The sequence below is a fragment of the Podarcis liolepis genome (genome assembly GCF_965112155.1).
Source record: "Podarcis liolepis genome assembly, chromosome: 6".
Lineage (NCBI taxonomy): Eukaryota > Metazoa > Chordata > Lepidosauria > Squamata > Lacertidae > Podarcis > Podarcis liolepis.
Window position 1 is genome coordinate 27,438,743 of NC_139559.1, and position 27,058 is coordinate 27,465,800.

The window sequence follows — 27,058 nt, forward strand, 5'->3', positions numbered from 1 at the left end:
ATATCTTAACTCATGAATTCTGCCTTCCTGCCTCCAGCAGTGGCCAATAACTGATGCATTGAGGCATCTGAATTTTCTGCTATGCATAGGACTGGACAGAGCATTCTGGACTCTAATGAAGTGAGTTCTAAGCCTGGTGTGTGAGATTTAATCACCTTTTTCATAATACATAGTTCTTGGGTAACTATAAGCTGTAAACTTCTTATATCCTTTTAAGTTGGAATCCCATTGGGATTAGCTGCACTTAGTAGTTCCCAGTTGGAAGATCTCAAGCACAGCTGACCTTTGGAAGAAAGTAGGACTTGCAGCTGGCACTGAATTCGAATTCAACCCCAACTGCAAGCCCTACTTTGGGCAGGGTTTTTCCTCTGCAGACTGAGAAAATTGTCTTTTGCAGATGGAGTTTGAAGCCACACCTTCAAAAGAAGAAAGGAAAGCATTTGGAGTACATTTAGAGTGCACTTCCAGTTCTTTCTTTTGAAGCTGGGTCATCTGATGTCATTGTGATATCAGATAACTGACAGGTGGAAGGCCCCACCCACCTGTTAAAATGGTCTGCGGGTTGAGGGGCTTCCGCACTCCTACTCTTAAAAAAAAAGTTTACCAAGCTTTGTAAGTTGCTTGCATCAGAGAAAAGACTGCTCTCCATATATAACTGGCTGCTAACTTATCCAAATTACTCTAGGATCTCATCTCATGATGTAACACAAGCAGTTGAATTTTACATTGAAAAGTAAAAGAAGTCAAAAGGGTAGAGGCATTCAAAAGACACTGATTAGCAGATGAGTTCATGGTGTCCAGCTTGTTTTCTTTTGTTCGTGGTGTCACATATTTGTAATACAAAGGCATAGCCTAGAGTGCTTTTCTTGTCAGGAAGAACAAAAATCAATCCATTGAATGGTGCTCAATCACATATGATAAACCAAGGAAGTGGGGACCATTTCCAGCCAGAAGGCTACATTCCAGTCTGGGCAACCTTCTAGGAACCTCAGACAAGGCCAGAGGCAAAAATGGGCATAGCAATGAATATAAATGTTACCTTCATAAGGTAGGCTAGCTTCTACACACACATCCCTTTCTATCTTCCAAACTAGACAACCAAGAGTATAAGAACACATTTCAGACAGGCAGAAATGCTCAAGGAGGATAATGAAGCTAGACTGTGCCTCAGGAAAGAGTATGTGGCTGTGGAGAGTGTGTGGCTTGGAGAGAGGTCCAGGAGCCAGATTAGAGAGGCCTGGATGAGGGTGCATTTAGCTGCTGACATTAGGTTCCCTATCCCTGCAATAAATCAAGATCCAGTCCGCACTTGAGTGTCTGAACATGGAGGAAGAGAATTTCCAGTCCTTTATAAAAAGTGGCAGACTAAACACTTGCCTACCCTCAAACTTCAGTTGTGATAGACTGAAGAATAAGCAAGAACAGACACGAGATGTCTGGTGCAAGGAGGGAAACCAGCTGTAATTTAGAGGATTGGACATGCCATTTCAGATCCTTCAATCCTCCACCGTGTAGAGAGTGCTTTAGTCCACACAAATTCATCTGTGCTGATTTTTCACTGTGGCACACAGACGACAGTAATTGCCAAGTGCTGAGTAACCTAAATGGCTACTTTTCAACTGCAAGCATGAGTCTGTTCCAGGGGGGAAGGTACCTGCTTTTTCTTGGGTTGTTTACCCCGTTCTCACAGTACACTACAGTGCCAATGCAGGAACTCGGGAAGCATACCGTTGATTGACCTGAAGTCATTTAAGTGAGTTTGAGTCATTGCATCAACTGGGCATGCCATTATCCCAATAAAATGTTCAGTTTCTGTTAATTGGTTCTCGTGGGAAACTTGCAGATTCTAGCTTAGCACAATTAACTCAAGCTGGTGTCAATTTACTCTTGGCAGAAAGCCCAGGTCTGCTTGACCTAGAAACTACTCACTCTGATTGGTTAACGAGCAGCACTCAACTCTGTTATCTAGGATTGCTAGCACAGTTTGGTGTTAGGTGTGTTAGGAGTTAGAAGTGCTGTGTATGGTTATGAGAGAGAGAAAGAAAGAGAGGATTTATTTTGCTTTTATTTGTATGCAGAAACTCTGCTGGTTTTATTTTTTCCTTTTAATAAATCCTGTAAATAGTTCTTCCAAGTCTAGCTGACTAGTCATTACTGCCGCAACTAGCTTCTTCGCTGTGCAGGAAAACTCTGCTACGTTTGGGCTAAAGCCAATAGGGCTATGCCTGACACTTCAAAGTTCCATGATAAAAGACATGCATGGAGCAGCAGAACTAAGCCCAAGTGAGGGGAACCCAAATTAACCTGGCCGTCCCCAGTTCCCCAGTACAAGTGAGTGAAGTTCTTCAGTGTTACCTTGATGTGCAATAGATGAAAAACTCTCCTCTTTACCTTCCTCATGATCTCACACTTCTGACCATTCCTTATGTCATGTGTTAACACATTTAAAATAAATGCAACATTAAAATGATCCACTGGTTGCCACTGAGCTTAAAACTACTCAGGGCCTCTCCAGACCAGGGTGTTGCTGTTTTGATTTTTGTTATGGGTGTATATATTCTGCAATATGTCACTGATGTGATAATAGCGCATTAGCAGTAGATTTATACTCAACTGTCCAGATTTATACTCAACTGCTTTATTAGCTGTTCTTCTGTTCTTCCCCAGCGTTCCTGAATTCTTGCTGTATGGAGGGGCACTCTTGCACTATAGCACAACAAAAGTGGGACAAAAAAATAAACCCGAACATTTGTGGTATAAAAAGTTACATGATTTACAGCAGGAAGTTACAGGACCTTCTCTGACTGGAAGTATGTATCCATGAAACTTTTGTAGGCACAAACAGTATTGAAAGAGGGATTGCATATAACTGCGTCAATACCATCATGAGCACAATCAAAATAAAAAGGACTTGTGGGAGGGCGGTCCCTAGGAGATGAAAAAAAATACCATGCTGAGCAGGACTTTCAATGCCAGATCCTTCAGCTATATCTTTGTTTTGAACAGTATTTCTGGAAGCATTTCTTGGCTGTTTTTATGGGATGCTGATTCACTGGTGCTTAGTGAAAGCTTTCTGTCATGACTCAGTTTCAGTCAATGGTGTGAAAATGCCTATGTCTTAATCAGATTGCTGAGCGGATTTCTGACATGCTAAACCAGCTCGAGTGCTTTTTTTGTGTGCGTATGTGCCTTTCTAAATAATTTCACCAATGTTTTCTTCAAAGTAAGCAATGAGAGCAGTTTGATATAGTGTGGGCCTTTTCATCTGATCCTTAAAAAGAAAAGAAAAGAAACAACCCTATTTTAAAAGATTAAAGGAATAGGAAATTGTGTGCCTTTTCTCATTGTTGAAAGGATGCATTTATGAAGGGCCTTGTTTACATCAAACTAAATGCATCACAATGGACCACGTTTGCTTTGTTTGTAAGGGTGTGTTGTGGTGCCCTCTGGTGGCTCAGTCCACACAGATGTAAAAAAAAACAAAAATCGCAAACTGCAGAACAGGAACATAGGAAGCTGCCTACGATTGTTTAGAAAGGGGCTAAATGTAGTATTCACTATAGCACACAATTCAAAACTGCATTTATACAGAGCCTGGTCATTGGTTCATCTAGCTTAGGATTGTCTACACGGACTAGCAGAAGCTTTCTGGGATTTTTTCAGACAGGGAACATTCCCAGCCTTACCTGAGGTTTCTGGGGATTGAGAACCTGGGACAATCCGAACGCAGAGTAGATCCTTTTCCATTAACCATGGCCAGGCAAACGTCAAGTGTGGTCCACACACCCTAGCAAGTGTGGTTTTAAATGAGGCTCTCCTATACCACAGTAATCCAGCAAAATCAGTAAAATACCTGTTAAAAGCTTGTTCCTTTTAACTGGTGCCAAAGTTTTCTCCTTCTCCCTCCCCATCCTTTTTTCCTTTTGCACTCTGCTGCCTGGTCTCCTCTTTGGAGAAGGGCAGTAACTCAGACAGGACAGCACATGCATTGCATCCAATCTCTGGCATCCACTTGCAGGACTAGGAAAGGCCCCTGCCTGAAACCCAGGCAGATTCCTACTCTCCATTGTCAACAATGCTGGTTTTGATGCCCCACAGGCCTCCCTTGGCATAAGGCTGCTTCCTGTTTTCTCCTTGCCCACCCCCCTCCCTCCTTTGGAAGCAAAAGAAATTAATCCGGCAAACTGATAAAGTTTGGCCCGGCTAATTCAATTCCATCACCAAGGAGTGCAAGTAAGCATTAGGTGAATGGCCTGATGAAGGAAAGTTATTTAATTTATTTCAATCAGCAAAGAGCCAGAGATATGCAAAGGTTCCCCCTCCCCTCCTTTCCCCACGAGCTCCAATTTTCCAACAGCCTGTGCTTAATTGGACTTCAACTTTGAACTGCCTCGTGTTTAATAGGGCCTAATCTTCAAACTGAATATATTTAATAAGGCCTGATCTTCATAATGAATGTGTCTGAGGCTCTGAATTTCAAAGGAGCTCCTTCTTACTAGGGTTTGCTTGCAGAGTAGTGCTACTGTATAATCATAGGGCCAGGTTTTAGAGTGTTTTGTAGGTTTTGGTGTTTAAAGGGTGGGTGGCTAATAGGACCTAATCTATATACACTCTCTCGCCTCCCATCTCCTCTTCATTTCCTTTCACTATCCCACACGATTGGCATTTCTCAACACCTTTGTCTCCCAGCTGCCCATGATGAGCTGGTCCTGTTCTTACTGAAATTAGGACTGTGCCTTTTTGGTTCCACTGAATTCAGACTGAACAGCTGGTGCTGCAAAGGAGATGGACAGATGCACAAAAAGACAGACGGAAAGGGACCAGGCTCATGCACCTTCAACTGCTGTGGAGAAGCAGGGATTATCAGCAAGTGTAGCTTTCATGACAAGCTGTAATTTTGTCTTCTAAACACCTGTCAAAGGTGCACAAGCCCTGTCCTTTTTCCACTTGGCCACTCGGGTTGCAGGTAGATTGGGAGGAATTTAACATGTTATTGTTGTTTAGTCGTTTAGTCGTGTCCGACTCTTCGTGACCCCATGGACCAGAGCATGCTAGGCACTTCTGTCTTCCACAGCCTCCCGCAGTTTGGTCAAACTCATGTTGGTAGCTTCAAGAACACTGTCCAACCATCTTGTCCTCTGTCGTCCCCTTCTCCTTGTGCCCTCCATCTTTCCCAACATCAGGGTCTTTTCCAGAGAGTCTTCTCTTCTCATGAGGTGGCCAAAGTATTGGAGCCTCAGCTTCAAGATCTGTCCTTCCAGTGAGCACTCAGGGCTCATTTCCTTCAGAATGGATAGGTTTGGTCTTCTTGCAGTCCATGGGACTCTCAAGAGTCTCCTCCAGCACCATAATTCAAAAGCATCAATTCTTCGGTGATCAGCCTTCTTTATGGTCCAGCTCTCACTTTAACATAGTGCTCAGTTAATCAGCTTTGTAGGGTCATTTCCTTGCACATGTTTGCAGGTGTGGCATGTGGTTTAAGATCATACACAGCATATACACTGGATCCTAAAGGAGGACCAACCTTTTTCAAACTAAGGACCATCATGGCCCCATTACGGCCAACCCTCCAGGGATGGGAGTGCAAACCGGGTGTGGGCAAATTATGGCGAGAACAGGATTTCTCAGTTTTGTCTTCCAAAAGAAGAGATGTCAGTTAAATAATAAATTGATTTTTTTAAAAATTGAATAGACATATTTGGAGTGGCTCTTAGAGGCCATGAGAGTACTTTTGACATCACAGTGGGGTACTCGTGGGAGCAGACATTAAAAAATAAAATATTTAATTCTAAGTTTTTTAAGGGGAAAATTGAGAGGGTGGCTTGGGGGACCAGAAAAAGCTCTTTAGCCTTCAAAGTACCATAGTGGGAGTAGTCAGTAATTTTCAAAATTGTATTTTCCACATACAAATGTATGTATTGTATTCTAATGGTCACTAAAGCTTACTTCTAAATCATGATCGATTAAAAGTACAGCTTTAATGTAATGTGGCACAAATATAAATATATATTTAAAATATTTATATGAGGTATTGTTTAAAGCTCTATAATATAAATGATTAATTAAGATCATTGATATGAATTGTGAAAGTAGTGGAAAAACTTAAATAGTTCTCTTTTTTTAAAGACAACCTTGGGGTAGCTGAGGAAGCACCAAAACCTTTTGGCATAATGGCTACACATCAGGGGACCCACAGAAGTAGTAAAAGAAAAAGAAAAGCCCACCCAGCAGGGCCACAAGTTTCCCAGTCCTGCTTTAGGCAAGTAGTTAATACATTTTTTTATTTGGCCAGGCATTCTGGTTGTGTGAATGTTCCCCTTGCTGCTTTGGATGAATTTAGCATTATTCTGCTTTTTTAGCTTTCTATTTCGCTATATTTCTATTGCATGCTTTGCATTTGTTTCTGTTACTCTGTAAGCTGTCTCCGGGGCTCCCATAACTGAAACGTGGGATATAAATTTCTAAATAAATAAAATTCCACAGAGCATTTAGAGCAGCTGTAGACATGCTAGCTGGGAAGCCGCAAAATATAGTTGTTTTGAGTGCTGAGGAAATGCTTATTGCCAGAAAGGAAGCACTACTTTGACTAAAGAGAATCTGAATTCTGCAAAACAACAACCATGCCTTTGCTGTACAAAAAACAACACCTGGACAAACCTTCATCTTCATCTGCACAGTGTCTGCAAGCCCTTGCAGTTTTTTGAAGTTCCGGAAGGTGGACTCCAATCTTCTATTCCCCCATACAAAGGCTGCTTGTAGGCTTTAGAAGAAGCATGGAGAAGCTACGTCTTTGGGTCTACTTACTAGGCCCACCAGGCCTCCTCATTTGACCCGCAAGGCCAATCAGCCAAGCCACACCCACTTGTCCTACACATGACATGATGTCAGATGTGGGGCAGGTAAACCTATATGACAATTGTGGGCTTTGGCCTTTGCAAGCATGACCATGATCACTGGCACTTGCAAAGGCAGAGAGCTTTGCAAGCTGTGACAACCAGCTGATCATCACCAGCACCTGCAATGCCCACTGTCTCTGTCAACACAGTCTGATGTCAACAGGTCACCTGAGGTCATCCTGGTGCCCGCTGACTGACAGCTGAGAAGCAACCAGCCCTATCATTAAGCAGTGTGGGGCAGCCACCTGAGGCAGCAGATTTGGGGCATCCTGGAAGGGCAGCAAATGGTCAGCTATTTAATTTGTTATGATACTGTTTTTACTGCCAAAGGAGACAGGGGCTTGTTGGACTGTCTGCCTCAGGTGCCGAAATAACTTGGCAGGACTTGGGTATTATGTGCTTTGATTTGGGGAGCAAACAAGATTGCTTGCCGCTGTTCTGCCTCTGGCAGCAAAATATCTTGGGCCCTTCTGCTTTGCCCTGCTCCACCCTCAAATACAGTGTTCTTAACCTGAGGTACCACTTTAGCTAACGGGGCCTCCTGTTGCCACCACACCATCGCCACACGATTTCTGTTCTCATCCTGAAGCAAAGTTCTTAACCCGAGGTACTATTTCTGGGTTAGCAGAGTCTGTAACCTGAAGCATCTATAACCCGAGGTACCACTGTATGGCTATAACATACAAATTTGTAACACTGTTATGATAACATGCAGGAGCCTAGCACATGCTCCATTGCAAAGGGGACAGCATTAATATAGCTAGATAGACACAGACTCACAGAACATGTTCTCTGAAAAGCAGGGCCAGCCCCATTATTAGACAAAGTGAGGCAGACACCTCAGCTGATTTGGGGGGTCATGAAAGGGCAGCAAATTATTAAGTTATTTAATTTGTCATCGTTCTATTTTTACTGCAGGGGTGGGGACCATGGACATCCCAGTTCAGACTGAAGTTTCTCCATCACAGCCACCAAGGGGAGGAACCTGCAGATGTTCTACTACAACAGCCATCATCCCTGACCATTGATCTTGCTGGCTGGGGATGATGGGAATTGTAGTCCAACAGCATCTGGGGACCCAAAGCTGAAGAAGGCTGTCTTAGGTAAGATAAGCAGTAAATCTGAACACACACAAAAGTCTGCCAACTGGAAAAAAGAAGAAATGATAATCAAACTCTCAGTATTCTAGGAATCTATCTAAGAGATGCCGCAGCTCTTCATCTGTAGTAAAGTTTCCCTGCAGGCATGAAAGCAACCTTACACCCAACCGCCTCTTTAGTGTTCCCCATCAGTCAAGGTATGCTACTGAATTAATTCACCTTCTACTCACTTTTTATTTGCAGCAGAATCAAACTCTGGTGCAGCCTTAAGATTTATGTCCCACACATGCCTTATTGACAGACAGACAGGTTAGAAGGGTGAAGCTGCAATATGACTCAAATTTGCATAAAACAAGGGCATTTTATAATTTAGCCGATGCTGATTCAGATAAGATGATACTTGCCGACCGTTTTATAATTAGGTGGATAATCATAAAGTAACCTTTGCTAGTCATCAAAAACCATTATGATACAAATGAATTCCAACTCAGCATCTTAACTTATTTTTCTCTTGTCCTTGGAGGCTGAAAGAAGGTGGGGTGCGGGGAGAGACACAGGAAATTCGCTGGCAGGCTTCACTCCCCAGCCAGCCTCGCGCTGTTACTGTATTTTATAGACCACAAATGTTTAATCGATAAGGTAGTATTTTCAGGCCCAATGCTCTTCCACAGCTCCCTCTGTGGCAAAAATTGATTGGCCAGCTGCTCACAAATCCTTGGACGGGAGCTGGCCATCTTGGATATACCCTTCGTTGAGCTTAAGGGCAAATTTGTCAGCTGAGCTTTGAAGAATAGAAAAGTTTATTGAGACAAAATCATCCCACTGCCTACGAGCAGCCAAAGAATACATGCTACCCTTGGGCTTGCTAACCAACTTGTCTGAGTAATGAATAGCTCCAGGAAACCATCAAATATGCACTGACTGGTAGCTTAGTGCTTCAGCAAATAAACACAAAAGTTGAACTCTTTCCCCTTAACATGCCAGCAACGGCCTGGCCCACAAAACACAGTCTTCTGTCATAGCAAGCTGACTTTTATTCCCTGCAGCGAGGCTAGAGGAGCTGAGACTCTGAAGCAAAGATGAAATTGCATTGCTGCAGTCCAACATAATTTAGCCACTCCTGAGCAGTCAAGCATCCTTGCTTACTGCTATCTGGCTGGCAATTGCAGCCCAGGCCTTTCGCACATGTGGCGCTCGAGGGAGATGGGAAGCGTGGGGTTTTGTTAATATGGCAGAGCTATTCAAGTTTAATTAGGAAAAGTCCCAAAAGCAACAGTCTTGCCCAGATCTGATTTTGCAGTAACATTTAGGAGGATTCAGAATAAATCAGTGAGGATATGTCATGGATTATGAAAACCATTTTCCTCAAAGGCACCCACAGCAGATCAGTGGCAGCAGGGGAGCTTTGTATACATCATATATTTAAAGCATGTGGCTTCCCCCAAGGGATCCTGGGAACTGTAGTTTATCCCTCACCAGCACCCTTGACAAATCACGGTTCCCAGGACTCTTTGGAGGAAGTAATGTGCTTTTGTTGTGTGGTGTCATCACAACTCTTCTACCTGCATTATGTGATATGTCCAATGCAGCATGTTAAGAAGGATGAGGCTGTTTGATAGAGCCCACTCTCCCACTTTGGGGGGGGGGGGAAATGTGCATATTTTTAATCTGCTGGTTTGAATTTTAGGAAGACTAGATTTCCAGGGTAGTTTAGCCAGCTGCAAAGGTCCCCAATTTACTAGTGCTCATGATGTCATTGACACACATTCTCCCCATCAACCACCATTCTCAAGGGTAGCTTTCTGGTTTTTCTTTACATATATTTATTCATCATGAAGGATAAAGTAGAAGAGGAGGAGGAGGAGGAGTTTGGATCTGATATCCCACTTTATCACTACCCGAAGGAGTCTCAAAGCGGCTAACATTCTCCTTTCCCTTCCTCCCCCACAACAAACACTCTGTGGGGTGAGTGAGGCTGAGAGGCTTCAAAGAAGTGTGACTGGCCAAAGGTCACCCAGCAGCTGCATGTGGAGGAGCGGAGACGCGAACCTGGTTCACCAGATTACGAGTCTATTGCTCTTAACCACTACACCACACTGGCTCATATATATATATATGAATGATAAACGTCTATATGAATGAACATCAGGATGGCAGAATCACACAACTGCACAATTCTTCTATCCCATGCTTTATGCAACAATTATGATTGTTCCCACAGTAATCACCCAACGTGTGATGGACAGGTGCATGCCCTTCAACATGCAGCTGCTGTCATTCCAAATTCCCTGGTGCATGCTCCTGCATGATTAGGGACCCAAATCTGTTAACATTTCCAGTGTTTACTGCAGAGAGCTCCAGTGAAACACCAGTGTTGCTGTTGCTAATACAACTGCTGCAGGAAGTGTAATGTGACTCCTCTCTCTCTCTCTCTCTCTCTCTCTCTCTCTCTCCTATGAAATATATTCCATTTGCTTGACTGTTTTGCTGCTCTTCCTGTGGTACAATATAATTGAGATGGGTTGATAAGTGAAGCCACACAGCAGGGGTGGGGAACCTCAGGCTTGGGGGCTGAATGCAGCACTCCAGGCCTCTCTATTCAGCTCTCAGGACACCCTTAGGCTACACATGCCATCCCCAGACCATGCCCCTCTCTCTCTGCACCAGCCTTGAGTGCTTTTGCCTGGCTAGAATGTGTCTTTGCGCCGTGAGCATGCCTCTTTTTGCATGGATGATGGATGAAAAGATGTGGAAGAATAAACACCTCTGCCTTTTGCATGGTGGGAATGTAGCCTACTGTGCAAAGGTAGTGCTCATATCCCTTGTTCTACCCACACTTTGCCTCTGGCCCTGTCAATCACCGGAAAGTTGTCCATGCAGGAATGCAGCCCTCAGGCTGAAAAAGATTCACCACCCATGCTGTACAGAATGATCAAAAATTGGCATGTGTGGTATAAAGGGACTCTGGGGCATTCCACCTTGCTTTCTGTGTTTTTCCTAACCATTCTGCTTGCAGCCAGTGAAAAAACGCTGTTGTTATTATATACGATATGATGTCCCTGTTAGATCAAAATAACCAAAGTAAAGTTACTCTAGGTGGAAGAGGCCATCATATTCAGTGTTACTCATTCAAGGATACACAACATGGTCCTCAACTTACTGCTTTCCTGCGCTGTTGCATTCAGTGGATCGCCAAAATCTTCAGCCCAGAGTCAAAACGCCCATCTCTTTTTCTGTTGAGAGAAAAAAGGAAACTTCCTTAGCAATACACCCTTGGGGTGGGGGTGGGGATAGTCACCCAATTCATTCCCACATTATTTAATTTCCTCCTCTCATTAAGCCCACAAATTATCTTGAGCGAGTCAGACTTAATTTGTTGCACAAGTCTACTTAACAAAGTGCATTGACCATTCTTTGGATTTGCCACCTGAGCAAATGTTGAATCAGCTCTAAACAGGCATGGTGTGGGAAAAGCAGGTAGCAAGAATGTTTTTTTCTCACTTTCTTATAATACTAGAACTCAGGGCCAATGAAGGCGAAAGGTGGAAGATTCAGGGATAGCAACACACAGTAAACAATGGAATTCGTTCCCACAAGATGTGACCACCAGCTTGGATGTCATTAAAAGGTAACTAGTCAAACTCATGATAGATAAGGCTATTGTACCACCCATAATGCCTATGTTTTATCTCCACTGCCAGAGGCAGAATGCATACCAATGGTTGGGAATCACGATTGGAGAGAGTGTTGTTGCACTCAGGCCCTTATTGCAGGTTTCCCATAGGCATATGGTCTGCAACTATTTAAAGAAAAAGGATGCTGGACTAGATCCAGCAAGACACTTCTTCTTATAAAATGCTAGAGATGCAGTATTATGGACCAATGTGATGTTGGGGTTAAGCACAGTAAAAGGTTCATACTTTCAAACTGCATGCCTCTCCCACCATACCTGGGGTGTTTCATACCATACATGGGATGATACAAATTCATACTCCGTCTCTTTCTTGATCCCTTGGATTTCCAGGACCGAGGGCCATGGAGGAGTTGCTTCGCGAAGGTGAGTTCATAGGTCAGCAGGCAGCAATGGTGAACATGTATTGCAGTAAGACATCAGGACCCTGGACAGAGCACAGCAATGCTGAAAATTAACAGTGCTGAAGACCTGCATCAGGCAAGTAATATAGCTCAAGCACTGATCAGAACCCTACTGTGGAATGCCCTCCCATCAGATGTCAAGGAAATAAACAACTATCTGACTTTTAGAAGACATCCAAAGGCAGTCCTGTTAAGGGAAGTTTTTGATGTTTGAAGTTTTATTCTGTTTTCAGTGTTCTGTTGGGAGCCGCCCAGAGTGACTGGGGAAACCCAGCCAGATGGGCGGGGTATAAATAATAAAATTATTGCTATTATTATTATTACTGATGATAGCTTAAAATATTGTTGCAGGGACAGATGCTGTCTTGGCCACCCCTCACCAGAAATCAATTGTTGACATTTTCATTCTGAAGTGTTGATATCTATCTATCCTGATGGAGGATATGTTTGTTGGGTTTTCTTTCCCTCAACATCTGTAGAGATCCCTGCAGGAGAGGGTCACCTGTGGCTGCTTCCTGAGATAGTTCAGGGTCTCCACCAGACTGGGGCTCTCAGGAGGCCCTCTCCCAAGCAGAGGTTTCTGAGTCTAGCACCAAAGCTATAATATTGATGTTTTTACATTACAAGACAACAAATAGTCTACAAACAATATATCATACTGTATGTTCTAATATTAACTAATTTTATTGTTTGCTTCTAAATAATCACGGGTTTGATGTAATGTAGAATAAATGTAATATTTTCTTTAAAAATATACTACATATTATTCAAATGTTATAATATAAATAATTCATTAATGATGACAGAGGTGAAAAAGCTTTAAATAGATCTAATGGATGTTCTTGTTTCATGTAATAAATTCTCAAATTTTTGTTTTCTACATCAAGAAGAATTTTCATCAATTTTGTTATTGTGGTAAGATACTAAATGTTACTAAACCATTATTGTTGTATCAGAACTATCAGAGAATTCCTTTTATCTGATATCAGTATCTTTGCAGCAGTTCATGAAACACAGGCAGGAAATGTGGGTCCAAAATGGGCAGTTTCAGTGTTCTGGTCTCACCTGTTCTTTAAGATATCCCAGAAGAATTGTTAGAGGGTTGATATGAATGTGAAATCCAATTGTTTCTTGTAATCACACAATAACTTCATCCCAAAAGATAAGTGAAACATGGTTCCAAGGCTGACATTTTGTCAGATGTACTATTACGGCAGGATGTGGAGGGCAGTTGTCCCAAGCTTTGTTTCAAATGACATGCAATTATTTTCAGGAATAAGTATATCTGTGACCACATCGCTGTTTCTGCGCATTGGCCATTATTAAAAGCACAAACCTCTGTACTTTTAAAAGGGGTGTGGGTGGGTGGGTGAAGTCCCTGTTTGAATAACTTCACTATAATGCAACCACAACAAATGGTCTTAAAAGACACCTTTTTGCACTTGAACCTGCTGTGAATCTCACAATGATATTTTAGAAATTACGTTTTAAATTCACCCTTCTTCCAAGGAACTCAAGGTGGTAAGTAGAGCTTTTCCTCCCTCGCCAACCCCATTTGCTTCTTGCAATAACCCTGTGTTCTAGGTTAGGTCGAGATGCAATGACTGGTCCAAGATTTCATGGAATTATAACAATTTGGCCCACCTGTGGCCTCTAGATATTGTTGAACTACAACTCCCATCATTGGGAATTGGAGCCAAACAATATTTGGAGGACCACAGGTTCCTCACCTCTTCTTTAGCTGCTGCAACCCACTGATTCTCTTCCATTCTTTTCCCCACCCCAGTTAAAATACAGAATTGAGCCCCTGCATTTTGGCTTTCTGAAAGTCTGCAAACTCCATATTACACATTCACCCCTGCATTCTGTAGCTCAAACAAAAGTCACTTTGCCCCAAGGTAACACAACTATTCATGTGAATAGTTTCTAGAGCTGAATCTCTCTATTTTTATATTACCCCAAACTGAGCCCCATTATTCAAAAATCTGCATTTTAATTTTTTAAAAAAAACCACCCTCATGGGCTTTAAAAACCAAAGGGCACCTAGAAATGAAATATTAAAGCAGTGTGAATAAAGGTCACCACACTAGCACAGTTTGTACATCCATAACACAAATTGGAAAGTGTGAAAATCCCTATAACAGCAGTCTCTCTGACCTCTCAGACATAGTTATCAAGATACCTAATTCTTCAGATCCTGAATTATAGAAAGGCAATTTTAAAAGGCTTAAAACACTGGAGTGATTGCATAAAGTATTCACACAGCTGTAACTGTGTCCCATAAGCTATATAAACAAAGCTTTTCAAGGTCGATTGCTTGCACATCTCCTAAATGCACAATGCTTACATTTTAATTGTCCTGTCACAGAGAGACTACCCTGTTCTATATGTAATGACAATGTGCAACTGAGGCCTCGCAAGGAAGACCATTTACCACCAGTAATAAGAGGGGGAAGGTCACTGGCATGGTATTCCCTACCCCACAAAGGTTATGTAAACACAATCAGTGTTAATTTTTTCTTTTTCTCCAACTGATGGAAATTAGTGTGATGGAGTTATTGGGGTGAATTACCACCAGCGCGCTATTCCATTAAGTGCTAATAAAGAGGGCTTGCCTTGGGGGCTATTGCAACCTCAACACTCCACGAAAAAGAAAATTAGTGTGTCAGATTTCCTACCATTGTCACAGAAGGTGGCATCTGTGTAGTTTAAAACTCCAATGCACAGGGAGGGGCTCAGAATGTTGAAATCAATTTTTGAAATTAATTGATCAAGGTGGGTGGGGTTGGAAGAGAGTACAGCTGGATATCAGTTGTGCAGAATGACCAAATTAGAATAGATTTATCTGCTGGTGGGAGGATGTATTATAATTACGGTAGTGTTGAAGCTCTTGGGCTGAGTTTTCATTTCTTCAGATTTCATATCTCCAGAGTTCGTATCTCTCAAATTTCTTAAGCTACAGGTGAACCATGCAAATTTTACATTGCCCATTAACTAAAACTAATGCTGAGGAAATAGTTCCATTTTAATTCACTGCAAGCAATGATTATTTGTATTTATACAGTGCTAATCAGAGTTTCCAGAGCACTTCAAAAAAGTTGTCTTCACAACAATTCGGTATAGTAGATATGTATCATAATTTCTATATGTCCAATGGCAAAACAGATGGAAGATGGAAAAACTAGTGGCTTGGGTAGGGCCACGTTGTCAGTTCATGCCTGAGGTGAGATGCGAGCCAGGACTTCCCAGTCATAGTTTGCCTCTTGAAGTGGTGGAGTTTGGGCTCTCAAATTTCAGTGGCACCCCATGCAACGCTTAAATTCAGTGCCCCCCTTCCCCGCTCTGCTTGGTGCCCCTTCCAGACTGACTCCCAGTGCGACCTCACCAGTCGTGCTACCCTCAAACTACCTCTGCTATACATTACACCAGTTCTAAAGCAATATGCTGGAATCGGCTCTTATTTTTAGTACATCAGGCTCTCAAAACACATCACCGTACGGTATGCTTTTAAAACTCCCTTTAGTCTCAAAAGCGATTTGCCATGCAGCATGGACGCCTACCGTTTGCGAAAGCCTAAAGGCCCTTTGGGATTGTGGAGTTACTTTCACAGTTGTACATATTGCTGACCAGAATCTACTTTAAGCTGGAGTTTGATCAATCACAAAACTATTATTCGTCACAAAAAAGTCATCTTCTCTTTCTCCTGTGAGATAAAGGAGAAGAATGGGGAGGGCACTAATGCAATATCCCTTGTCTCATTTTAATGCCTCTAAAGAATGAGATTTCTTGAGCAGTCTGTTCTGTCCGCTTCCTTGCGACAATACTCCCACTCAGTGGTAAGATTGGAAACTGTGCACAAATGAGATGGTATCATTTGCTAGAGAAAGTGGTCTCCTCTCATAGCAGTGCAAGACCAAACAAGACCCTCTTCATGGATTTGAAAAGCACACCATGTTGTCATCATGGGCCTGCCCCCCCCCCAATATGGCCCTGATAGAGCAACAGCATTTCATTGAAACATCTCTAGGTAATCCCATGTTGTTTGAACTGGGTCTGAGTTGCTTTGGTCTTGAACTGTGGGGACTTACTGCCCAGCAGCCAGAAGTCTTCTTATTGTGGGACCATAGCTAGGAGGGAAGGGCTGTAGCTGATTGGCAGAGCATCTATCTGCTTTGCATGCAGAAGATTCGAAGTTCAATTCTTGGCCAAGTAAAACTGGAATGTCCCCTGTTTGAAATCTTGGGTAGCCACTGTGAGTCAGTGGGTTTGCCAGCACAGTGCCTCTGGAAACCAAAAAGAGAACCAGTAAGGATTCTCAATGCATGAGAGACTGTTTGATATTTCTACAGAATTCCTGTTTGCACCTACATTAAACATGGCCAAATTTCATTGGACAGCACAACTGGATGCATATCCTCCTATTCTGAACAGAGGTTTTCAAAAATAACTTATCTTTGTGAGCAACAGTGTCTGATGTAGGCCTTTTCCTCCCAAATAATGGGGTGGTCAATGCAGGGGCATGCCCACTCCATTTTGTGGTCCTCTTTTAGATATGACAGCCATTTTGTGTTATGTCACACACCCAACGGCAGCCATTTTGTGCTGGCTCCCACAATACTTCCCCCAAATTCCACATGTGCCCACTGTCTCAAAAGGGTTGGCAACAATACTGAGCTGGATAAACCAATGGCCGGACTTGTTGTAAGGCAGCTTCCAATGTTCCTGTGGCTTTATTAGAAAGAATTTATACGCCAGAGGGAAAACAATAGAACCATTCATTGTGGGCTGTGAGGACAGAGAGATGGCAGGCTTAGAATTTATCTGCGGCTGTTTGGGCTTAATTCAAAAACCAAATTGATAGAGTCTGGGAAACAGACAAAATGCTTCAGAGGAATTTATCTAGTCCTTTAGAAGAGCCCTGATGTGGAATTTGAGTATCCAGTACCTGATACATGATCAAATCACAGATTAAAATGCTTAGATTTACAATCCCTGGATTTTCAATGCTGGACATTTTTATCGTAATTGTGTAATTTTGTCCTGTCAGTTACTGGAGTGAGTGCATGTGGATCCCGCACCGTTGCCTGATCCAATAGCAACTAAATGCTTGTGCACAGCTGATCTTGCTGAACTGCTCTTTGCCAGGATCCGCAAAAGTGGCAGGCTTGTGCCACACTGATAGGGGGCCTTCCAGGAAGCAAGGGCTGAGATTGAGAGGACAGGCAGCAGCCCACCTTTCTGCCTTGGCCAAGGCTTTTGCCGATGGCTTCACCTCAGTGAGCACCTTTGCAGCAACCCTTCAGGCAGTTGAGGGCTGCTGAGGAAGAGGCAAGCATGAAAGTGACTGACTGGGAGCCCCAGGAAGAGCACAGAGAGAGGTCCCACCAGGCGGGGATTACAAAGAGGGGGTCAGGCATGGGGGGGATACCTGAAGGTGACAGAAGATGTTAGCCAACTGTGTGGGACCCAGAGAGTACAAACCTTGTCTCTCTCCAGATCTCTGGGAGGAGATGGGGGGGGGCAAGGCTACCCCATCACAATAACTGCTGGAATACTCTGAAGAGAGGGAGAAACAGGTGTAAGAGAGGACAAGAAGAGAAAAGGGACAGATCTTTTAAAGGGCAGTCTGTGCCTTACCCTTCAGCTCTTACTGATGAAACCAGCTGGAGCCAAGGGGAAAGTGGGGTATCCCTGGCAACCCCTCAGAGAGGCCCACTCAGTTGAGGGTGGGCAGAGCAGTCATGTGGGCTGCTGGGAAACAGACCTAGGAGCCCGAGGAAGGAAGGAGCCCGCTCCTGGCAGAACTTGGGGAAAGTAAGTGACGCACAAACTGGTGACAGAGACTCGCTTCTCTAAGGGTAGAGCAGCTCCCCTGGGACACCCTCTGCTCTGAAGAATGGTGCAGGAACCACCACACCCTCCATGAATTGGGGAGCACAAAAGGAAACCATCATGTGATGTAACAGGTGGAAGAACAGTCTCTACAAAAGCTTCACTAGCCAGTACTTCTCCTGCATCTTTGAGTGAGGTGTATGGATCCAATGTTCTTTAACGTATCGCTTTCCCCTGGCTCAGTCACATGCAGGTAGAGAACCTGGGCTTCCTTTGCACACTGGGGATGTGAAGCAGCATCACCAAGAGCCCAGCACAGCTGCTCTGTTAAGCTTCAACTCGGAGTGGATATTACTCCATTTTTTAATGACTATGTAAATGCTGTTTCATGCTTCCAGACACAAATGAAACAAACTGTGCCAGCTACATATACTTAAAGCCTCTTCCAAGCATTTGATATGTTATTTGACATTGGTGGCGTATGAGTTGTAGCTAATTAGCAATTCATAAGGACGAAATTGTCTTAAACTGAGTTGGGTGGAATCTACACGCATATAAAAACCGTTCTGAAAATGCTTTTTTTTTAAAAAAAGGTGTTTTTTAAAATACGTTGCGGTTTCCATAAGGCTCACCATCGCCATCTAGTCACATTGTATATTGCACCTAAAACACACTTTAAAAGTTTTATTTGCAGCTGTACAGCTAAGTTATTTGTGAAACTGGGGGGAAGAATTAAAAACTAAACAAAACATTTAGGTCTGAAGATAAAGCTATTGATGGCTGCTATGTGTGGTGGCCATATGCTCTGCCTCCAAAGATGAAGGCAGCAATGCTTTTGAATACCAGTTGCTAGAAACTGCAGAAAAGGAAAGTACTGTTGCTTGCAGATTTCCCATAGGCATATCGTTGGCTACTGTAGGAAGAGGATGCTGGACTTCATGGACCATTGTCCTGATCCAGCAGACTCTCCTGATGTTCTTATGTTCAAAAATGGTCAAACCATCTTCTCTCCTGTGATAATATTTAGTTTTGCTCAAAACCGACTGTTGTTCTTTCAGTGTCAGTCAGGGGTAACCATCTCCAGATGTTGCTGCTACATTTCCCCCATCATTCTTGACGATTAACCACATAGGCTGAGCCTGATAAGAGTTAGGAGTCCAGCAGCATTTGGAAAGCACCATATTGCCTTCCTTGGAGGTAAAGAGTTTATAAATAAAGTCATACCCTGGAAGTCAAACAGCTCAATTTGGCTCCCGAACATTGCAAACCCAGAAGTGACTGTTCCGGTTTGCAAACTATTTTTGGAAGCCAAAGTCTGACGGGGCTTCCACGGCTTCTAATTGGCTGCAGGAGGTTCCTGCAGCCAATCAGAAGCCGCACTTTGGTTTTCAAACGTTTTGGAAGTCAAATGGACTTCCAGAATGGATTCTGTTCGACTTCCAAGGTACGACTGTAACAGCGAAACTATGAGATCCCTGATTTGTTATTTGTGAGAATGAAGAGGTCTTGATTTGAAGTGAAATGTGGGTGGGGTGTGAGAACAGAACAGAGAGATGAATGAGGCCATTAGCAACACCGCAAATTGCAAATTTTCAAAAGATCATAAATCACACCCTCAAGTAATCCTAAGACTGGATTGAAAAAAAATCAATAGTATTTTAAAAGTTATCGTAATAGTGAGAATACTTTGTATTTGGCTTCTGGCTTCTAAGGGCACCGTCACTGAATGCAGTCAGAATAAAAAACAGAAGCCACACCACAGTTATGTCTGAAAAGCTTTCATTCGTATTCATCTGCAGGATATCATTTCTGCAGATCTGTCATTTCGAAAGCAAACAGATCAAAACTACTTAACACAACACTCTCTGGTTTGAATTCTTTGTTGATCATAGGATTAACGTAAAACTCCAGGGTTGCAATCTTATAAACACTTACTTGGGAGTAAATTTCATTGAACTTAATAGATCTTCTAAGCGGGCATGTGTAGAATTGCACTCCAGGCTTGTTTAAGTTACAGGTTGACGTCATGCACCTTCAAGAATTAGACATTTAAGGACATGTTGTGAAAGTTGTGGGGAATAATTCTGAATTCATGAGATTACTAGCTTGCCATTGCTGTTTAACATGTATGCAGTCAGAGCTTTTTTTTTTTTTTTCTACAGCTGGAACTCAGTTCCAGCACCTCTCAGGTGGGAGACATTGCCATTATAGGGGAACAAGGGAGGCCTCTGTGGTGACTTTTGGCACCTCTTCTTCTAGGAAAACAGCACTGTATATGGTTTAGTACTTTTGGTGTTTTCCCCCAATGAGGTTAAAATGCTTAAACTTCAGTGGGGGAGGTTGTTAACATGACAGTGATGAAAGAAGCCACTAGTTAAATACTATACTTGAGGGCATAGCCAGGACTTCAGAGTGCTAACTTTCTACTGAGATGAGTGGGTGAGCAAAAAAATCTGACTATTGGTCAAGGCTCTTCCAGATGAAATTTGAAGAGCTACTTTTAAGGAATATGGCATCTTGATTATAAAACTGGAGTAGTTATCCACCGCTTTGAAATTTGCCCATTAGAAAGCTTGACAATGAACCTTTCTGAATTCCCAGCATACTTAGAAGTGGGAAATGAGTAAGACGATACTAGATTGCAAAGGTTGCTTCAATTCACAAGGCCTGAGGATTACAGATACTCCTTTCGGGATGAAGAATCAACAGAGCATGGGCCCCTTGTACCAGGTATGTTGATTGGCCAACCTTTCCAGTGAAGAACACCACCATTTAGGGGATCATAGTAAAAGCCTTGCTGCAACAAAGTCATTGTGCACACAGATACATAATTGCGCCTACAGGTACATAATTGCACCTACAGGTACGTATTTCTCTAGGTGTTTCGGCACACACAAGTACAGGCAGCATGCAAGGTGATGGGGAAATAATGGAATGTCTTTCTATTCCATCAGATCTGGGTGGCATCCCTAAATGCTTGTCTGCAATCAGTGAAATACTACATTAAAGTGGGGGGGAAACAATTCAGTGCAAAAAACCAGAACTGATGTTACCTGAGGCTCAGTAGAACAGATGGCTGTGAAAATGCCTGTCCTGGGTGGTCAGTCTCTCTAAAAAAGGGATAGCAAACCTGTAGCCCTCCGAATGCTGCTGAACTGCAACTCCCAGACAGCATGGCTAATGGCCAGGTATAATGGCAGCTATAAGGCAGCAACATCTGGAGAGCCATAGGTTCCCCTTCTGTGAAGTATCAGGTCGATAACTTTGGTGAATGGGGAGCCTGTAGCCTTCTGGATATTGCAACTCCCATCACGCCTGACTACCAGCCATCCTGACTGGAGTCCAACAACACCTGGAAGGCCACAGGTTCCTTATCACTCTTCTAAGGCCCAGCTTTCCTTCTAGAATTCTCAGTAGTGGCATGGGACCCAAAAATGTTCCATGTCAGCTTTGGCTGATAAACAATGGATGTAAAGGAGAAGTGGGTCAACAACCAACATCCTTTGGTTATCCATATTATTCCAAGGACATCAGCGTCTCAGCTGACCTCCATTCCAAGCAAACAGAATCTGGTTGTGTGCATGCCCCCCTTGAGTCTCTTACTGCTCCTAGACTGGGGTGGCATCCAGTGGCATCCAGTGGCGTAGCGTGGGTTGTCAGCACCAGGGGCAAGGCAAGTAATTTGCACCCCCTAACCCGTGGAGCCAGGTAGGGGCAGAGAGCTGCGAGTGCGAGCGTGCCCCCATGTTGCGCCCAGTGCGGCCGGGCCCCCCTGCACCCCCCACGCTATGCCACTGGTGGCATCTAACAGAATGTAGTTTGAGCAAGCCACTTCCTTGGTGGGGTGCATGGGGCGCCCTAAATTTCTGGAGAGCTTTTGAAGACTTGCTTCAAAACGCACAGCACCATACCACCCTGGGAGGAAGCTCCATTGAATTCAATAGGGCGTCCGTCTGAGCAGACAAGGCTGCAATCCCGAGAGTAAATCGCCTCCGAATTCAACAAGATGTTTTATTAAGAGTAGGGCATATTCTATGACTGCTCTGGGGAACCTGACGCTTCCTTCCCGGGGGAAATGTTTGTGGATGAGAATATGCATTTGTTTTTTGCTTGGGTTTTTTGGCAAAGGCTGTTTGCAAAATACTTGGGGGGGGGAGCTGAGCGCCCTCCCCGCCCTGGCAGCCCGGAGCCGCCTATCGCCAGCAGAGCGAGCTCCGCCGAACAAAGCCACGACAAGCGGATTAACTTCCAAATGACCCTCGCCGCGCGGCCGAAAGCGCCGCCGGAGCCCCACCCCTCGGACGGCCGGAGGTCTGGCTGCTGATGGTCACATGGGCCTCTCTCAGCATGGTGGGAAGGGAAAGTTTATTTGAATTGCAAGCGCTGCCCGCCTGCCTGGGGACCATCAAACTTATGCTGCTCCGCTTCCCGGCCAGCTCTGCTGCTGCTCCTCCTTGAAGTTTGCTGCGCCCTCCGCCCCGCCAGCCCGGCTCCAAATGCTTCACACAGTTTGCAAGGTGATTTTTTAAAAAGATAATAATATTGTTTTATATCCATTTCAACCTCTGCTTTTGTTCATGCTCATCCATTTTTTGCTTTTGCAACATTTGTGATCGCAGATCCCCTCCTTAACCAGCGTTAAATGCATTTGCTCCTATTTGCGGCTTCTCTTCTTTTGCAACTACTTTTTATTTCTATTTTTTCCTACACCCCCTTAGTTCCCTTTCCCCATTGTCCGCCCTCTGATTCGAGGCTCCGCACGTCAGTCACGGGCTTGACTCTTGCCCCTCCCCGCCTCCCCGATTGAGCGCTGGCTCCCCGCCTTCTTCCTCTGCTTCGTCCTGCCTCCCCAAGGCCGCGTCTGGTTGGGCGGGCGCCGCGCCCGTCACGCGGGGGAGCCAATCGCAGCCGGCCTGCATGCCCACGAGCGAGCCGGGAACTTGCAAGTAAGTGTGCGACTGTGGGTTAGGGGAGCGGCAGAGCTTTTGGGGGAAGGCGGCTGGGAGGGTCGGGATGCTTTGGGAAACCCCTGGCCGGCACCGAAACGCTGGAGAGCACCCCTGGGTGTCCCTGGAAGTGGGTGAGGGAGGGGAGGTCTGTTGCTTGGAGGAGGGGCAGGATCAGACACCAGGAAGAGTTAAATGTTGCACCCCAGAGTTGTTGTTTTCCAGTACTTAAAAAAAACCACACAACTCCAGATTTCAAGTTCCCCATGAGATGCAAAATGATGCTCGTCTTCACATACCCTGTGAAAAGTCTGGTGTTCAGTTTGCTGGAGAATCTGCCATCTGCATCTGCTGCTCAGCTAAAAAGGGATTGTGGCTTTTGGAGGGAGGAGGGATTTTTGGAGGAAGCCCCTTGGATTTATTCCAGCTTCTTGGAGTCTGGTGGTACTGATCTGCAAACCCAAAGACTCTGTTTCGCTCTGTTGTGTTGGAATTTCCGGAGCTGTGCTGCAGGGGTACCTTAGGAGTACTGCAGGTGGAAGTAACTGCAGGCTGAACTTAATGTGGGAAGCTGGAGCAAGTATACGTAGCATCTTTGCTGGCTAGACAGCTAGCTAAGCCTGGTGGGGTTTTTATTTTGCAGAAGTGTTTCCAGAAAGCTGTAGATTCACCCTCAAGGTGTGAGCTCAAGAAGGGAGCTTTCCAGTAATTTTTGCATGCCCAATCTGTCATGTATCAGCTGTCTGCACTGGAGACCTGTTCATTCCTGGCTCCTTCTAGCTAGATAGGCCTAATTCTCTGTTACTATTATCTTACTAATATAGGCAATCATTCAATTATGCGAGCCACCCCCTGTGGCTTCAAGTGGTACGGCTCAGATGCAGGTAAACCTGTGTCTGGGCTGTACCACCTCAAGATGCAGGTGGAGGCTGGCATAATTGAATGCCCATCCATAAAAGCGAAGTCTAGCTAAGCCTTCTTGCAACTAGTTTTCTATAGGCATGGAAGGTTTTTGAAGGAAGGAGCATTCCACCATGTGATTTTCCCTCCTGTTGTCTGTACATCCTAGATCCAGTTTGCCCACCCCTATAAGAACAGACCACTAGATGTGCCTTACTCTGTTATCCCTGCAGAGACTTTTGGCTAATAGTGAGGCTTATTTGTCATCTTCTTAAGTGTCTACATTAGCTAATGTCTTGCTTTTATGTTCTGCTGACATGGCTGAGTGAGCCCTGACCGGGAAATGAAACATTTGCATGCTTTTGCTTTGTGCTGAATTGCTTACTTGGAAGTACATCTCAATTGCCTGAATGGCACTTGCTTTCCAAATTTGTCTTTAAAATCACAACCTAAAGCTCAGAAAGTCTTTTGCGTGATGCAAATGTTTACTCCCAAATAAAGTGAGATGGCGTTGTTTCAACAAGGCCTGCATCACATGCAGGCTTGCTTCAAGTAAGTACCATTGGACCTGCTGAGATTTACTTCTGAGTAAAGCAACACAGAATGTGGCTTTAGACTTCAAAGTCCATAAAATTAATCTAGGCTGCAAAAAATTATACTAGCCTGCTATGAGTCTCCGTGCTGACCTATCAAGAGAGGAAGCCCCATCTTCCATCACTTATGTGGAAATGCAGGCTTGTGGCTTTTTGGCTGGCTAGTAAAAAAAAAAGATCTACCAAATAGACTGGCAGGAGTGTGATGGAGCAATCCACCCCTCCTTTAGCAGCTGTCTGTATTTCTGTGATAGTTGTAGAGAAAAGGGCATCCCTCTCTTTGTGACTTGCACAGAAAGGAAGTAGACTGTGAATAAATCCTTTCCTCTTCCACCAGCCCCCTTGTTTGCCTGCATGGAATTCCTGGTCACCTGTGGCTGTCACACAAGTTGCTAAAATACAAGTATGTGATGTGGCTAACTCCATGCAGTGGTGCAGACTTTTTTGGTAGAGGAAAACCCCAACACGTCAGGTGTGCAGAAGGAAAAACATTAATTGCGTTATTCATAAACCCCATGTTTCGCTAAATAGCCCCGTCTCCCAGATAAGTCCAGGATCTAAATTTGTGTGGCTGTTCCACTGACCCCATGTCAGTTCAAAAACCCAGGGACCCGCTGATGGCCTGGAGGTGTCTGTCCATGTGAGACAAATTAGAACATGAGAAAATCCCTGCTAGATCAGGCCAGAGGTTCATCTAGTCTTGCATCCTGTTTTCACAGTGGCTGACCAAATGTCTATGGGAAATTTACAAGCACTCCCCGCACTTCTGAGTCCTAGCAATTCAGAAGCATACTGCACCCATCTCTGGAAGCAGAGCATCACCAACAAGGCTAGTAGCTATTGATGGCCTTCTCCATAAATGTTTGCAATCCTCTCTACGTGTTTGTTTGGAAACAAGCCTCACATACATAAATGATGTTTCCAAGTAAGTGGGTATAGAACTGTAGCCTACAATCATTGCCCAAAACACCTTTATTTTTCCTTGGGGAGGAGAACATATAAACAACAATACATATAAACAAACAGTTCAGCAATAGAGGTATGTACATCCTTCTGAAAGGGGCCTGTTGTAACTGGGAAAACGGCACGTTTGTGTTGCTAAGCTAAATTGATAGTTTACGTGATCGGGACCACTTGCCAAATAGCTCTCTGAAGGTCAGAAAACCAATTAAAGGGAAAAGAATAACCTCTGCTGTGCCTGTGAGGTTTTAACTGGTGTGGGTTCTCTTTTGGCAGCAGAAGCAGAAAGAAAATAATGGCTGGTAATGACGACCTCTTAAAGAATCTGCAGAACAACTTGCAAGAGCTGAACAATCTCCGCTCTAGGTATTACATATCAGCAAAACGTACCTTGTCTGCAGGGGCCAAGGCACTGCTTCGTGACCAGCAACAACTGCCAAGGGAGAATATGAACATCCAGCCGTTTGCTCCTAGAAAGAGCATCCGCCACCGTAACCCCTACTGGCCTGATGAAGAAATCCGGACCTTCATTGAGATATGGGGTGACGACCAAGTCCAAGCCTCGCTGGCCACCAATTTTCGCAACGAGGCTCAGTATGAGTGGATCTCTGATCGGATGCGGGAATACGGCTATGACAGGGATATGAAGCAGTGCCGTTTGCGTGCCAAAGAGCTTCGGCGAGGATACAAGGCCATTGTTTGTGGAAACAACTCCTCTGTGAGCGGCCAACGTGCCCTGCCGTTCTATGATTCCTTGAATAGTTTCCTGTGCATGCACAAAGGCCTGGTGGTGTCCAAAGTCTCCCTCTCCATAGATCGGAGGAATCGAGAGGCACAAAAGCTGGGGCTGGAGCAGGAGAAAAACGAAAAACTAAGCGTCGTCCTCGTTTCCGACGACGACGAAGCCTCCATCCCAGAGCCTGCGGATGACTCAAATGGCTATTTTCAAGACCCGCGGATGGATTCTGACCCTGTGAATGCCCAGTCTCCAGGTGATGAATGGGAGCAGCACGGAGAAGACGACATCCTGGCAGGTGATGAGGCTTTGCCCCATTTCCCCAGTGCTAGAGGAGAGAGCCATTCGGCTGTCAATTCAGGTGAATTTTGAGAATTCAACTCCTGTTTCAAAGATCATTGCTTTTGAGCAATGTCACCTAGGTGGGTTAAGTTAAGATGGTGGTTTGGGCTGAGCTTGATTTCTTTTTTTCTTTTCTTTTTTTAACACCTCTGAGCTTTGCTGGGAGGACTCCACTTATATACTAGAAGCCTGTACCTGTAATCTAGGGATTGGGAACCTGTGGTCCTCCAGATGGCAAATTCTACAATGCCAATAAGTCCCAGCCACCATAGCCCAATAGTCATGGATAATGGGAGTTGTAGTCCAACTGGTTCCCCATCCCTGCTGTAATCCCAAATGTATGAGGTTTGGCTATAGCTACTTAGTGAGGGGGGTTGGTCCACACAAATGTCAGAGGTTGTCTCCTTAGCATTGTTGGGCATGCTCCAGAGCTAAGCCCTAGTGAACACTGGCTGAAATTAAGCTTTCAGTTAGGCGTGGAGAACCTAGAGCCATCCAGATGTTCCTGGGACTATAGCTCCCATCAGCCACAGCCAGCATGGTCAGTGATGATGGGTTTTGTAGGCCCAACAGCAACTGCAAGGCCACAGGTTCCCCTCTGCTTCTAAGTGTAGGCTGCTGCTGCTGTTTTAACTTCTTTTGGCATCTGGTGTGCTGC

At 44.3% G+C, this 27,058-nt stretch overlaps 1 protein-coding gene and 1 long non-coding RNA gene across 14 annotated transcripts in view; both read left to right on the forward strand.

Annotated features, from left to right (window-relative positions):
- LOC310709169 overlaps positions 1-27,058 on the forward strand; it is a 393,123-nt gene that overhangs the window by 362,234 nt on the left and 3,831 nt on the right. The window lies entirely within an intron of this gene.
- The window catches only part of LOC310709034 (uncharacterized protein), a 431,701-nt gene continuing 426,761 nt past the window's right edge, over positions 22,119-27,058 (forward strand). For 4 of the 13 annotated variants that reach the window (XR_014527292.1, XR_014527293.1, XR_014527294.1 and 1 more), the window contains exons 1-2: positions 23,019-24,321; positions 25,599-26,419. Coding sequence is in view for 10 of the 13 variants with exons in the window: in XM_083508135.1 (XP_083364261.1) it covers positions 24,275-24,321; positions 25,599-26,419 (868 nt within the window). In the remaining 3 variants the exon portion in view is untranslated. The other 9 variants (XM_083508143.1, XM_083508138.1, XM_083508140.1 and 6 more) reach the window with 9 other exon arrangements.